At 42.3% G+C, this 12,994-nt stretch overlaps 1 protein-coding gene across 1 annotated transcript in view; it reads left to right on the top strand.

Annotated features, from left to right (window-relative positions):
• Positions 1–12,994, top strand: part of adam19a (ADAM metallopeptidase domain 19a) — a 141,778-nt gene that overhangs the window by 22,327 nt on the left and 106,457 nt on the right. Inside the window, exon 2 of the mRNA XM_084003148.1 lies at positions 1,055–1,128. Coding sequence (XP_083859274.1) covers positions 1,055–1,128 — 74 coding nt within the window. The remainder of the gene's footprint in view (positions 1–1,054; positions 1,129–12,994) is intronic.

Raw genomic sequence — 12,994 nt, 5'->3', positions numbered from 1 at the left:
CGGCTAAATGTTCCCCAGAGTTGAAATGAAAGTTTTTTTTTTTTTCCCCCTCTTCATTGCTATTCCGGTAAAATAAAGCGGCGATGTTTCAGCGCCGCCCGTGATCGAACGTAAAGCCGGCCGAGGCCGACGTATATGAATCACTCCCTTTTAAATTCACCGTCCTGAGAAGTGTTTTTTGTCAATTTGAAGTGGGCTCATGATTCATCTGCGCTAATCTAGTCACTCTGCCGAGATCCTTGCTGAGTGAAAATGGGAGACATTATTCCACAGAGCCGCTCCGGTGCATCGACTCAAATCAGGCTCGTGAGACAGATGATTAAATGGAAGCGGAGAAAATAATAGTTTTCCGATGACAGTGGCATTTTTACCAGCTGTGACAGCGACACTGGTATTGTTGTAAATCTGTGTGTCAGTCATCGTGGCAACGACCACAGAGGAGGTGTTGAGTACTTTGCCGGGCGAGGGAATTTAATGCCAGGTTCACTCAAAAAAACAAGCCAGAGAGTTTGACCGCCTGATTATATATAATTATCTGCGTCACTTGTGCTGAACGTGCTGGTGAGGAGGCGGGGCTTAACTCCATGTAGACACCTACTAGTGTCATCACTGTTGCTGCTTTGTACATGTCGTGAAGTCCCAGATACACCAGGAGTTCATAACATCACCCAGAGGTGCTAGATGTATTTCACCAAGCTGTATTCACTGTGAATAGCAAGACACATCGGCTGGTTTACTAAAGGTGGATGGACATAAAATAGACTATTTTGCTGTGATTTAATTGCAATAAACACATTTAACCTGATGTGTTAATAACCAAATGATTGCATGATCAAAACAGTTATTGCAGATCTGAATTTTCTTTTTCTTTACATCAGAAGTTTTTAATTTCCCTCCCTGTAATAAGACATTATGTCCGACGTAGCCGTAAATCTACACATGATTTAATTCCAGTATATAATGTGTATACTATATAAACATAGAACTGAATTACATAGAGCCGTGTAATGTGACAGTCTGTAGGTAGTCCCACATCTGTTCCTCTTTCCTGCAGGGCTGCGGAGGGGAAGGACGGCGACGGCACAGTGGCTGTCTCGAAGCAAGAGGGAGGCCGGAGCGTCCACACAGGTCAGACCATTCATCAACCCATCTTCCCTGATCTTTGCCTCCCTGACACCGGTCCTGCCACATCAAAAGCTGCTTAACACTACAAATGTCTTGCCTTTGGCCGTTGGTTTAACTGTTTATGATTACACCGATAAATCTGGCTGGTAATAGGACTCTAAAGTCCGCCCGTGGCCCCAAGAGTTAGCCGTGCTTATTACATCTAACAAGATTAAAGTGGTGTACAAAGCCGGCAACACGGTCGTTTCTCCTGTTGCTGGAGTCTCGCTGGTGGTTGGACTTTAAATGCAGAGTTGTGGAAAGACCAAGGGGGCTTAAAAATGTTGAATTACACCCAGAACTGCCAAGCTTATATGGATAAATGAGAGATGTCTTTACTAGAATCCTGAGGAGACACTTGACTCTGGGTGTATATTTATATGGAGGCTTTTTACTGCCCTGAGTTTCAGCCCACAGACTGCCTCATCATCCACGACCTCCTTCTCCTCCTCCTCCTCCTCCTCCCTGGTCCACATGCAGCCTCAGAAAGTTCCTCACCAGTGTTGCACCAGCAGTCAAACGGACTTAGCACAGCATATTCCACAAAGATTAACAGCCGGACATTTACAGTGTAAGCTTAGTTTGTAAAACTGTCCTTTACAGGTTCTGCGTCAGGAAGCAGCTTGGAGTCAGAATAGCATGGTGTAGCAGCTTTCTTATGGGCCTGAAAAATATGTAGGGTAGACGGCAAGAAACTGATATTTTTTTATCTTGTTTTTTTTAATTGACAAACATCATATATATATAATTCATGGCATAATTAAAATGCAAACAACACATCATTTTCTCTCACCATTGACTGACCTACATATTTCTATGACTGAATGGTACAAACAATACATTTTCATCAAAGACACATAAAATGTTTGTTTCTGAGGACGAACTAACCCAAACTTCAGATGTACAATACATTTCTTGTGACATCACACAATCATAAAATCATAAAATATGGTTGCATAAGATAAAACTTCAGTGAAGAGCTCCCCATGTTGATACGAAGGGTTCATTCTAAGTTCACAAAAACACCACAATTCTTACTTTCAGGTGATCACGCACTAATCAAATCCTAATAATGAATATTAATAGATCTCCCTGTTTCCGACACACCCTTAATGAGCTCTTGGAAAGGTGAACGCAGGAAGGACGGTGAAATTACCGGAGCACGTACCCGAACGTCTCTAACTATAGCAGCACATCAGGCCTTTGTCAGTTCATCCTCATCTTCCTGTTGATGATTCACTGACGGGCTCTGGCCAGCTTCGCTGTAGGCGTCGGAGTGCCTCTCGTGCATCTTAATGCTTATGATAATGGGAGAGTGGAGCCCTGCTGAGAAGCATAAGCACACGGACCGATTTTGAGCCGCGCGTTCATCTGCACAGCCGAGCCCCGCCGCTAATCAGCGTGCTAACGAGCGGATCCTGTGCCCGACGATGGAGAGATCCCTTCTTCACTTACTGTTGCACAAAAGAAATGTGTATTTGTCGGGCTGTGACCATGGCATCACGCCTGTTTGCCCCTAAGTGACATAAATGCCCTGCCCCCCTGCCTTGACCTCGGTGGCCAAGCGGAGACAGTCGACAGAGGTTCGACCCCGGTTGAGCAGTCGGTGTGACAGTGGTACAATATTTCACCATTACTGGGCCAGTTAGAGGTCAAAGGGTGGAACGAAGTAGTTTGAACGAGGGGTCGAATGATATTTGGAAACTCTTGGTGTCAGAATTTCAGAATGACACAAAAATATGGTTCATTAAATGCTGCAAAAGAGAATAAAAAGAAGACTTCTGCCTTCCTTGGTGTGGGTTGAGAGTTTAGACCTTTTAGTGCATCCATACCGTAGAAACAGAATAGAAATAGAACTGTTGTGATCATTTAAAAAATGGCGATTCTTGCTGGACACTAATTGCACGTCTGTTCGGACAGCGTTCACCATCTTCCGTACGCTCACCTCCTTTCATCTTTTTCACGCCGAGAAGAAGCCGCTTTGTCCGGCGCTTCATCCGTCACCGTTTGTTGTCGTACTCCGTCTTATGTCCTTCAATTATTTGTCAGCGCGGTTCAAAGACTCTCGATGGCCTCTGTCAGCTCGGAGGGAGCTCTGCGGTTCGCTCCCGTCCACCCCACACCTACTTTCTGTCTCCCTAGTGATTACATTATCTCCCACCTTGCCAGCGCCCCGGAGATGGCGGTGACATTCACCCTGGAGATTAGGGGAGCGCACACATGGAGCCACACCTGGTGCAGGCGCTGCACTCCACTATATGCAAAGCAGCCCTTGGATGCACACGACGGTCACACAGATGAGAGCCACTTTTAGAAAGCTGCCCATTGTAACAAATTAGAAAAAGAAATAGTTTCCTTGGAGTCAAATATGACTCAAGGTTTCCATTAGACAACTCTCTTAGTATCGACCAGTTCAGCCAATCAATTAGCAATTATTTCTGTTGCATTTCCCTTGCCAAGTATTGATCAGACACAATGACGACGTTTACATACACCCAATATTCCTCTATTATTTTTAATTTGATACACGTCCGGTGGGAGAGTGACGTCATATCAGCGAGATAACACATCAACACTTCAGCAAAGTGCATAAAAAGACACTTTAAAACCATCAAACGCATGTTAATTTCATCATCACAAACAGGACGATATCAGAAAACAGATCCGGAAATGCATCCGTCACAATCCAAATTACATACCGCCTAATTTGTTTGAATAATGATCTATTTTGGGAGAAATTGTTTGATCTCACGCTCTCGATTCAGACCTCTAGGTGTGAGAGTCTGGAGAGTGAAAATATAATAACTTCCTAATTGGAGTAAGAGGGTATTTAAATCACCTCGTCTCCTCGGAGATTAAACCCGCTCGATGCCAACGGATCTGAGAGAGGAGCAGGAACTCATTCTGGAAAACCTGACAAGAGTATGAAACGTTTCAGACCCTTTTTTTTTCACAGAATCTTGGCCAGACGGCTCTTCTTTTGATAGTTTAATAGTTCTTTAATCGCCACCTATTGTGGGAGAAATCGCCCATTTGGGAAACGCTTAGACAAAGACACGTCTGTTATAGCTGAGAGATTATATATTTCCATTCAGTCATCGCTTTTCCCCGTCTCCCTCTTCACGACCAAAATAAGTGTGGAATCACTTTAACATGGTGTAACTTGGAAGCGTCTACATGACTCATCATTCTGCTATTTAGCCGTCATGGATACGGAATCCAGAGTTCTGCTCCCGACCAAAGCTCTCTACGGGGATTCTGGGGAACTGTGTTTGCACATGTAGTCCTCCTTAGAGGAACCGAGCTCAGTCCTCTTAAAGGGGACCAGCGGAAAAGACTCAGTCCTGTTTGTGTCAGTTCATTTGAAAGAGGTTCTGGTTCTGATGGGGCCTCAGTCCTTTTGTCTGTCGTTCCTACCTTCATCACTCTTTCCCCTTCAGTGATGAGATGTTCATCTCCTCCACACACAACACTCTGCTTTTTCTCATTTCCTCTCAAATATCTATTTTATTATTATATAAATGTGAATAACTGGATTTATTCAAGTTTCTCACCAAAAACTGAGCATATGTAAAGCATATTTTGTCAGATTTTTTATGATCTTAAGCCTTTTTTGGTAAAGTTATGTAGAACAGTGCAGTTTTATTCACACTAGTTTGATTTTTAATGAATTATACAACAATACATCTATTTTTTGCCATTTCCACTTGCAGCTTCATTGCAAAACAACGCCTCAAAACATTGCAACATGCGTCGCAATTCTTTTTAAAAAGCCGCCGTGAAATCAGTTATTCGAATCTGCAACAATCCCATAAAAAGCTCATGAAATCCTGGAGAGACGGGAAACGAAGCACTCGATAACGTCGACATGTTTTTTTTGTTTTTTTTTGCGAGGGAGAAGATGAAATGCTGTTAAAGCGTTTGCCTCCTTTTGGTTCCCAGAACAAACAGAGACCCAGAGCTGCCTGTAACCCGGTGTCACAGACACACAGTGGTTGAAGGGAACAGACAAGAGGGCACAGACGTCACTGAGGTGCTGCTGTAGTTCTGGACCGCCGCCCCCCAGACCTGACACTCGCTGCTGCCTCGGGCACCACCGAGACTTAGTGACATACGAGAACGGGAAGATATGAAATGATATCGTTTCTTCCCTTTCATGATTCTTCTTCATCAAACCTCAACTGTCGAGTGTTCGTTCAGGCTGCGGAGGAAGCGGTGAAATACGGCTCTTATCTCCCCAACATGCACACATGCTCCGGTGAAGACAAAAGCAGGCGTTCGTCAACATGTAGACACAACCGGATGACATGTTTGCTTGTTGTGGATGCTTTTCATCCGGCTGTCCTGACGGGAAGGAGCCGTGCTACAGTCTATCTCTTCCTTTATGTACATCTGGCGTTCGCACGCTCCGCCGCTTTGCTGCTTTGTGTGCATTGAGCAAAGTCAGCAATAAGCCGCCGTCTGTATTCCTGGCAGGCCCGGTTTCACCTCACAGCCATTTGGATCGGGATTGATGCTTAGTGCTGATATCTTTGTGTGTTTAAATGGAATTTATCCTTTTCCTGGTTGGAAAGCGTTTATACATCACACGGGACCAGGACTGTAGCCAGGGGAGGATTGGTAACCTATGGCAACCAGTAGCTCCGATGAAGTTTGCTAGTTTTGTTTTTTTGTCGTTTCTCGTTTCTGGAGCACGTGTTGCATCTGACTTGGCATCGGACGATGTCACGATTATTCCAGCCAAACTAATCGTGATTTGTGATTTTAAATAAAATCTTAAAACTCTTATATTAGCACTAAAACACACTGGTATCACTTTTGTTAAGAACCAAATATTTTTGTTGCATCACAAATTAAATAATCTTAAATATAATGATCATAAATCATCAAGTCTCCCTGCATAAATAGAGGATACTCATCCATCGTGGTGTGAAAGCTGATTGGAGGAAACAAAGATCAAGGCTGGCGAGTCTAAAACAACACAGGTGAAAATGGACAGGAAGTCGAACACACACAAGCGGCAGGAACTAAACACAACCTAAAAAACGGTGTTGTTGTGCAGTCGATGTTGTAGTGACAATAATGGACCTTGACGTTTGAATTAGTGTTCCCCACCCTCATCTCCATGCTTGATTATACTTTCTGCAAATTTTAATTAAATGAATCCAAGTAAATTCCTTTAAAAAATGTAATTATAAATGCAACACCACCATCTCCTATTTCTTTTTTTTTTACCTACAATTAGTTCTGGATTAAATAGTTCTTTCGAGAAAACGTGCTGGAAATATTTAGCCAGCTATGCATCCATAAAGTCAGGTAAGGCAGGTTTAAATCTTCACACAGCCGGGAATCAAACACGTGACCTCTCAGTTGACCTCAGTGGCAGCTACACGCCTGCCGGGGACTCCTCAAGTCTTCAGATACGGCTTGAAGGGAGATTTGAAATTGCTTTGTTTACATGCATTTGACTGCTGGCATATATTTTTTTTTTGTCTGTGTTTATCAGCCAAGAGCAGCCAGCAGATGTGCTTCCTGTCTGATATACAGACATCTGCTGTCACAACATCCACGACATACTTCGACTCACAGATTGCTAAAGTCAGCAGAAGCTCCAGTCGTTTTCTCTTATTTCCCATCAGCAGCGTCTCCTTTTAGTTTTGTCTTGATGTTTTAACATTAAATGGTTGTTTCTTGTCGTCTGGGTCAACCAAACTGACTTTACATATCATTTGACTGCTGCAGGTTGTTTTTTTCGCCACCAACCATTGATTTGCACTGATTGCACAATTAGTCAATGGGGAAATAAATTGCCAACTAATAATAATGAATGAATGCTAGATACAGCCTCTACACAATGTACTGTAAAATGTCCCTATAGCTGTATACTTTCATGGCTTAGTCCAAAACTTAGTGTGTTCTTCCAATCTGTTTCTTTTCTTCCCTCTTCATCATGACAACGTTGCCGTTCACAAAGAGAAATGGTTTGCCCACTTTAGTGTATCATTCAAGGTCAAGCTGCCGGGTCAGGAATGTGAGAGTAGGAGGAAAATGTGTTCGCTTCTTCTTCTCCTTTTTTCTTTTCAACCCTTAAATCCAGAACCAAAGAAAATCGAAAACATCATTTCTGCACACAAATCCAAGCTGTCAGTCTTAATTTGAAAAGTTGCAGCACAATGGTGTCGGCAGTGTGGGGTGGAAGAGCACTGGAAAACATTCAGGGGGCGGAATTACATTGCTAGATGTACACAGCTCTTCACCGCCCGACCTGACGGAGAGGAATAACAGCAGATAATTGATTACCGTGAATGTGTTCACGCGATGGGAAAGTATCCGACGTTGCTTGAGGAAATGTCAGGATGTTAGGGCCGTCTTGTTATGAACGCTCCGCAGTAAAAAGGTAAATTAGAGTAGCGGGTTCATTAAATATTCACTCACTTGCAGAATCTCCAATTTCAAATGCAGGCTGAAAGGTGTTTCATGTTTCCTACATTATTGAGCTCCACGTCTTGGATTCTTAGTCGTAACACTGGCTTGGGGGCGCCGGTCTATCCATTCACATCTTAGGGAACTACTTCTACATTTAAACTGTAACTCAACAAACTATCTTTTCATTGATGAGATCCAGGTTGCTCATATAGTTCACTCAGCAAACAACAGCATGGCTGTTACCTGTTACTACTAATTCTGAGGCTGAATCACATTACGTTTTCTAATAAACTTAAGCTGAAACACATGTTGGGCTATACCTCATTTTTAGTCACATTTGGAGCCAATAAAAACATCTGTTTTTTTCTCTCTCTCTTTTGTAAGATTTGTTCTCATAACTTGGCAATCGACTGAAAATAAGTACAACCATGTGAGTGGAGAATCCCCTTTACATTTGTAATACAGTGATATACTACGGTAACCTAAAAAAAAAGTCATATTTTAGCTCATATCGCCCTCCATTGATTTTCAGCTAAAGAACCAGATATTGGTCTCAGGTGGAGACCAAACCAGAGCTAAAACAGAGTGAATACTTGCGTTGTGGGAGTACCATATTGTTTTGGAGGAAGTGCTTCATAATCTTTTTTTCTAGAGAAGTATTACCTCACCCGACCCTGACTGCAGTAGAAACAACAGCGCTAATACATTAGCTACTACAGACAGAAAACCCCTCATAGATAAAACAAACTTGTGACAGTATTAATAATTTGGTCATAAAGCAGCTTTTGCATAAACAATACAACCAGATCAACATGTTTCCATGCAGTTTATTGAGACATCATTGACTATTTATGTGAATATTTGTAAGATTTAAGTGTCCATTTTAAACACCATCTTCTTTGTATGTGACTTCTGAAACGGATGAGTTAGTCTGTAAATATTATAATACATGTTTTTAATTAAAAACTTGACTATCCTATATTTCTCACTAAGTGTAGAATGATGGCGTACGTTGGATTGCACGGCAGAATGCAATACCTTGGAACACAAATCACTAAAGACGGTGAAGGGATCCTAAAGAACTGACTTTCCAGATGTGTGTGCTGTTTGCGAGCAGCTAGAATACATTAGCCAGCTGTTGAAAACACCACCAGAACATGTAGGTGTCACCGGAAAATCCCTCAATCAATTTGAAATGCACCTGTTTATTATCTACTCCAAACATTGTTACCACGAGTCACCAGTTAACATGGTCACTCGTTAAACTGAAACAGCGTTGATGATCCTGATACTGTGACTTGTTGCAGATCCATTAAGGTGAGACAGGAAACCAGTCCACTGACCACGGTTCTAGCACCACTGACACCACCATACTTAAGACGGGCAGACAATATTATTATTATTAACGTGTTTGACAAATCCAAATATCCGCCTTCAGACGGGTCTATTCAGAGGAAGAGCAGACAAAGGAAAGTGTGCCACCAAGCAAAACAAACCCAGACACAAGATCAAAGACATCACAGCACTGCCTACACTGTTTGATTGACAGTTAATCATAATCCAGATGCAGCGAAGCAGCGAGATGCTGCTACAGTCGACGGCTGAGACAGATTCCACAGTCACGTCGACTATTTATGACCGCCGTGTTACTCTCCCTCCCCGTGATTAGATCGTCCCTCTCAAAGTCTAACATTTGTATTGTGTGGACACACTGCAATCCATTAATTTAAATGGGATTGACCCTCGGTGGTCCCTTCCCGACGACTGCCGGAGACGCAGCTGTGCTGGAAGTCCGTTTGTTTTCCTGCCTGATTGACAATGAGATGTTAAGCAATGCGGGAACGGGCTCATCCCCCAGTGTACATCTGGTTCCTTCCCCCATATGACTGTTGTTGAGCAATAAATTGGCAAACCGTCTCCACTAAACCTCCATCTGGACACAAACACATGACACCAGGAGCCAGATGCACAAATGACTCTGTGATTATAAAAACTGACAGTTTACTTTTCAACTCGAGTCTGGAGCTCTGCTAGCGGCCCCCACAGGCTGCAGTTTTATATCACGCCCCACTGTTTTACTGCTCTTACATTCACACAGGCAGTCTGTCCCTGAAATGGTGCGGAGTATTTCCTGCATGGGCTCATGATAGTCTGGTGGGACGACGTGCACAGAGACACTTAACGCCAACGGCTCTTTTGCTTCTGGGATGCCAGCATGCGATCAAAAACCGTTATGCTGCCATTGTTTGGTACAGTGTAAATAAGCCTAATGGTGGAACTTCTTTATGGCTGTATGAACCAATCACAATGCTCCAACGTAAATTACCTATTTGGATCTGCAACTTGTCTGCACGTCCGCCATATTGGAGCGGTCCAGATCCAGGTCGGGAATCACCAAAGGCTCCATAATAAAATATTAACACGATACTTATAATACAATATCATCACGATACTTATAATACAGTATTATCACGATACTTATAATACAATATTATCAAGATACTTATAATACAATATTATCACGATACTTATAATACAATATTATCACGATACTTATAATACAATATTATCACAATACTTATAATACAGTATTATCACGATACTTATAATACAATATTATCACGATACTTATAATACAGTATTATCACGATACTTATAATACAACATGATCTTTTCTTCTCTTTTCTTTTTTGCCGATTTTCCCATTTTGCGATCTGCTTGGTATTGCGATAACCTATAACGTGCTATATTGAGATTTATCACCTTTTTCAGCAGCTTTTTTGAGATCCACTTATTGTCTGCCATTGTTTTTTTCAGTCTGTGGTTAAAAGTCATCAGCGGTCATCAGTAACTTTGACAGCCGTAATGAGGGTGTTTTTATTCTATCACCAGTTGTTTATGAGATCCGCCAACAAAGAGACGTTGTGGGCGCTGCAGAAAGACTTGACTCATTCTCATCACCCCAGGTTCTGCTCATGAGTCATGAGGGATGATGCATCTGCCTGTGCAGCATCCCAAAATTCCCCTCTAATGACTCTGTTAAAATGCATTGAAGTTGTGGGTTTCTGGTTCTCAGAAAAGATGCTGCAAATAAGATCAGTGTTGATCCTGACTATTGGGTCCAGAGGGGGGGGGAACTGAGGCAACCTGATGAATCGATGAATTGAGCTGTAATTGATTTATCTGGAAATTATCTCTGTCAGATTGACCGTTAATCTTACTGCATGTCTGATCAAATAGAGTCTTCCCAGTCCTTCATGAGGAGACATCTGATCAGCTGGCGGCTTGTTACCTTCAAGGCAACAGAGAACATCAGAGAACGCCACTCAGACGGCAATATGATCATTTATTGATCATCCTGTCCAAATGAAAACGGTCCAGCGAGATCTGAACACACAGATACTCTCATAAAACTGCATCGACAATGATAAGAATAATGGTTTCTAAGTGATTTACAAAGTATAGAAAACAGAGCTGCTATTAGTAAATCAGATTAATCAGTCCACCAAAATCAAATTAATCTTTAAAGTGATTTGGATGATCAATTAATTAAATTAATACAAAAAACAGCTGCTTTTCTTTGTCTTAAATGAGAGTACATAAATTTTTTTTCCTCTGTTTTTCACCAAACTCCTACTAATATATACTCCGGTTGTTTTAATCAAATACTTTAACATAGATTCTCAGACGAGATGCCCTTGAATGATCCGTGTCCCTCAGGTGTCACTCATAATATTTTCTGTTTTGGACAGCCTGCTCCAAAAATATTAACATTCCTCCATTCTACTCATTTTTCTATAATCTATTTTACTGGCAGCCGTGCTTCATCACATCTTGTCATATTCCATTAGAGCCTTAAAAAAATCAAATATTGTGTCCCCTTTTTTATCCATCCTTTACAAATTCTGGACACTTCTCGTCCCTCTGCATGCTGAGCGCTCAGGTCAACGTGACCAGTCGGATGATTTCACTAAACACGCTAATGCGTCTCTGACAAACCAGGGAAAGCTGCCAAATAGCAGACATCACAGTTGCTGTTGACACCCTCCATCCATCTGCTCTTTTTGACAGCAATGCCGGTCCCATCGCCCTCTGTTTGTGTGGCAGAAACATTGTTTCCATATGGCAAATATGGAAATTCATTTTTTATAATTATATATATATATATTCTAGATAGACGGCAACACAGGGCTGCACAGTGGAATGCTGTTGAAGTCCTCTTACACCCTGTAAGTGCACCTTGAGTGTTCTGCTCAAGTGTTAAGAAAAGTCCTCAAGAGGTTCAGTTCCATTAAAGCTGAGAAAACATCTGCTGAGGAAGATTTATGTGTTTAGAAGGGTTGGTCGTTCACTAAAACAAAGATCGACTGTCAAAATACTGAACCTCCGTTTACCATTTCATCACAAAACTGTGAGTTTGAGTCTTTGGCAGTGAATTTGGTCGGATCGACGTTGAAATCTGATATTATTTTGCTGGATCTTACTCAGCACACCGAGCTGTTAACTAAATATACTTAGCTAAATATATCGGGCAACACTGATCAAGAAGATGTGCCAGGTACATCTAAATATAGCGTGTCAAAAGTATAAAGAATGCCTTCAAGGTCTTAAACTAAGCTTTTAAACGCAATCACGCCGATTCATTTTACTGCCGCTTGTGTTCCTGTCATTCAAATCAGAAACTGAAGCCAGCTCAGGGGATAAAAGGATTTACAGTTTATATATGAAGTGTTTTGGGTGGAGAAAGGTAGGGGGGAAGAGAGACATTAGCAGACGTAGCACAGCAGCAAAAGAGAGCGTGGATGGATCCGTCGGGAGTCGTGTTTTGATCGCAGCGGGGTCGGCTTTTCTGAACGCCACGGAGGGAGAGTCTACAGCTGTGCCGTTCCAATAGGAGAGGCTCCTTTGATCAGGCTCTCCTCACAATACAGAGACAATGAGCGGGGAGATGTCAGTCTGCTGGGGTTTAGGGATATTTCAAGGAGCACAAATGGGATACGACTTGTTTTCAAAGCCAAATTTTTTAGTTTGAATAGTTAACTCATCGGTGACTCACGAAGAAAAACCACACCCACGAGCCATGGCATGGGAGTTTGACAGGAGCATACCATAACGCCACGCAAACACTTTGTCAACACTTTGTTATATTCGCCATGACAACCAGATAATTTTTCTTCTTGATGAGCAGCTTCCCTTACCATCTACCGTGTCCTTGGAGATGAGGATGCCGGCTGTCAATCAGCAAACGGGCCGCATATGAAAACGCTGTCAAATCCATGAAGAACCTTCCTCCCTCTCCTCCTACACGTTCATCTTTGTTCACACCGACACTCCGATGAGCTTTGTCTGCGGTGTCAACAAGAGTTTAACGCACTGCAGAGTTTCATTAGCAGATACATTTGAA

Source organism: Eutrigla gurnardus (assembly GCF_963514095.1).
Source record: "Eutrigla gurnardus genome assembly, chromosome: 23".
NCBI classification, from domain to species: Eukaryota; Metazoa; Chordata; class Actinopteri; order Perciformes; family Triglidae; genus Eutrigla; species Eutrigla gurnardus.
Note: the sequence above shows the minus strand (reverse complement) of the source record. Positions and strands in the feature narration are given on the sequence as shown.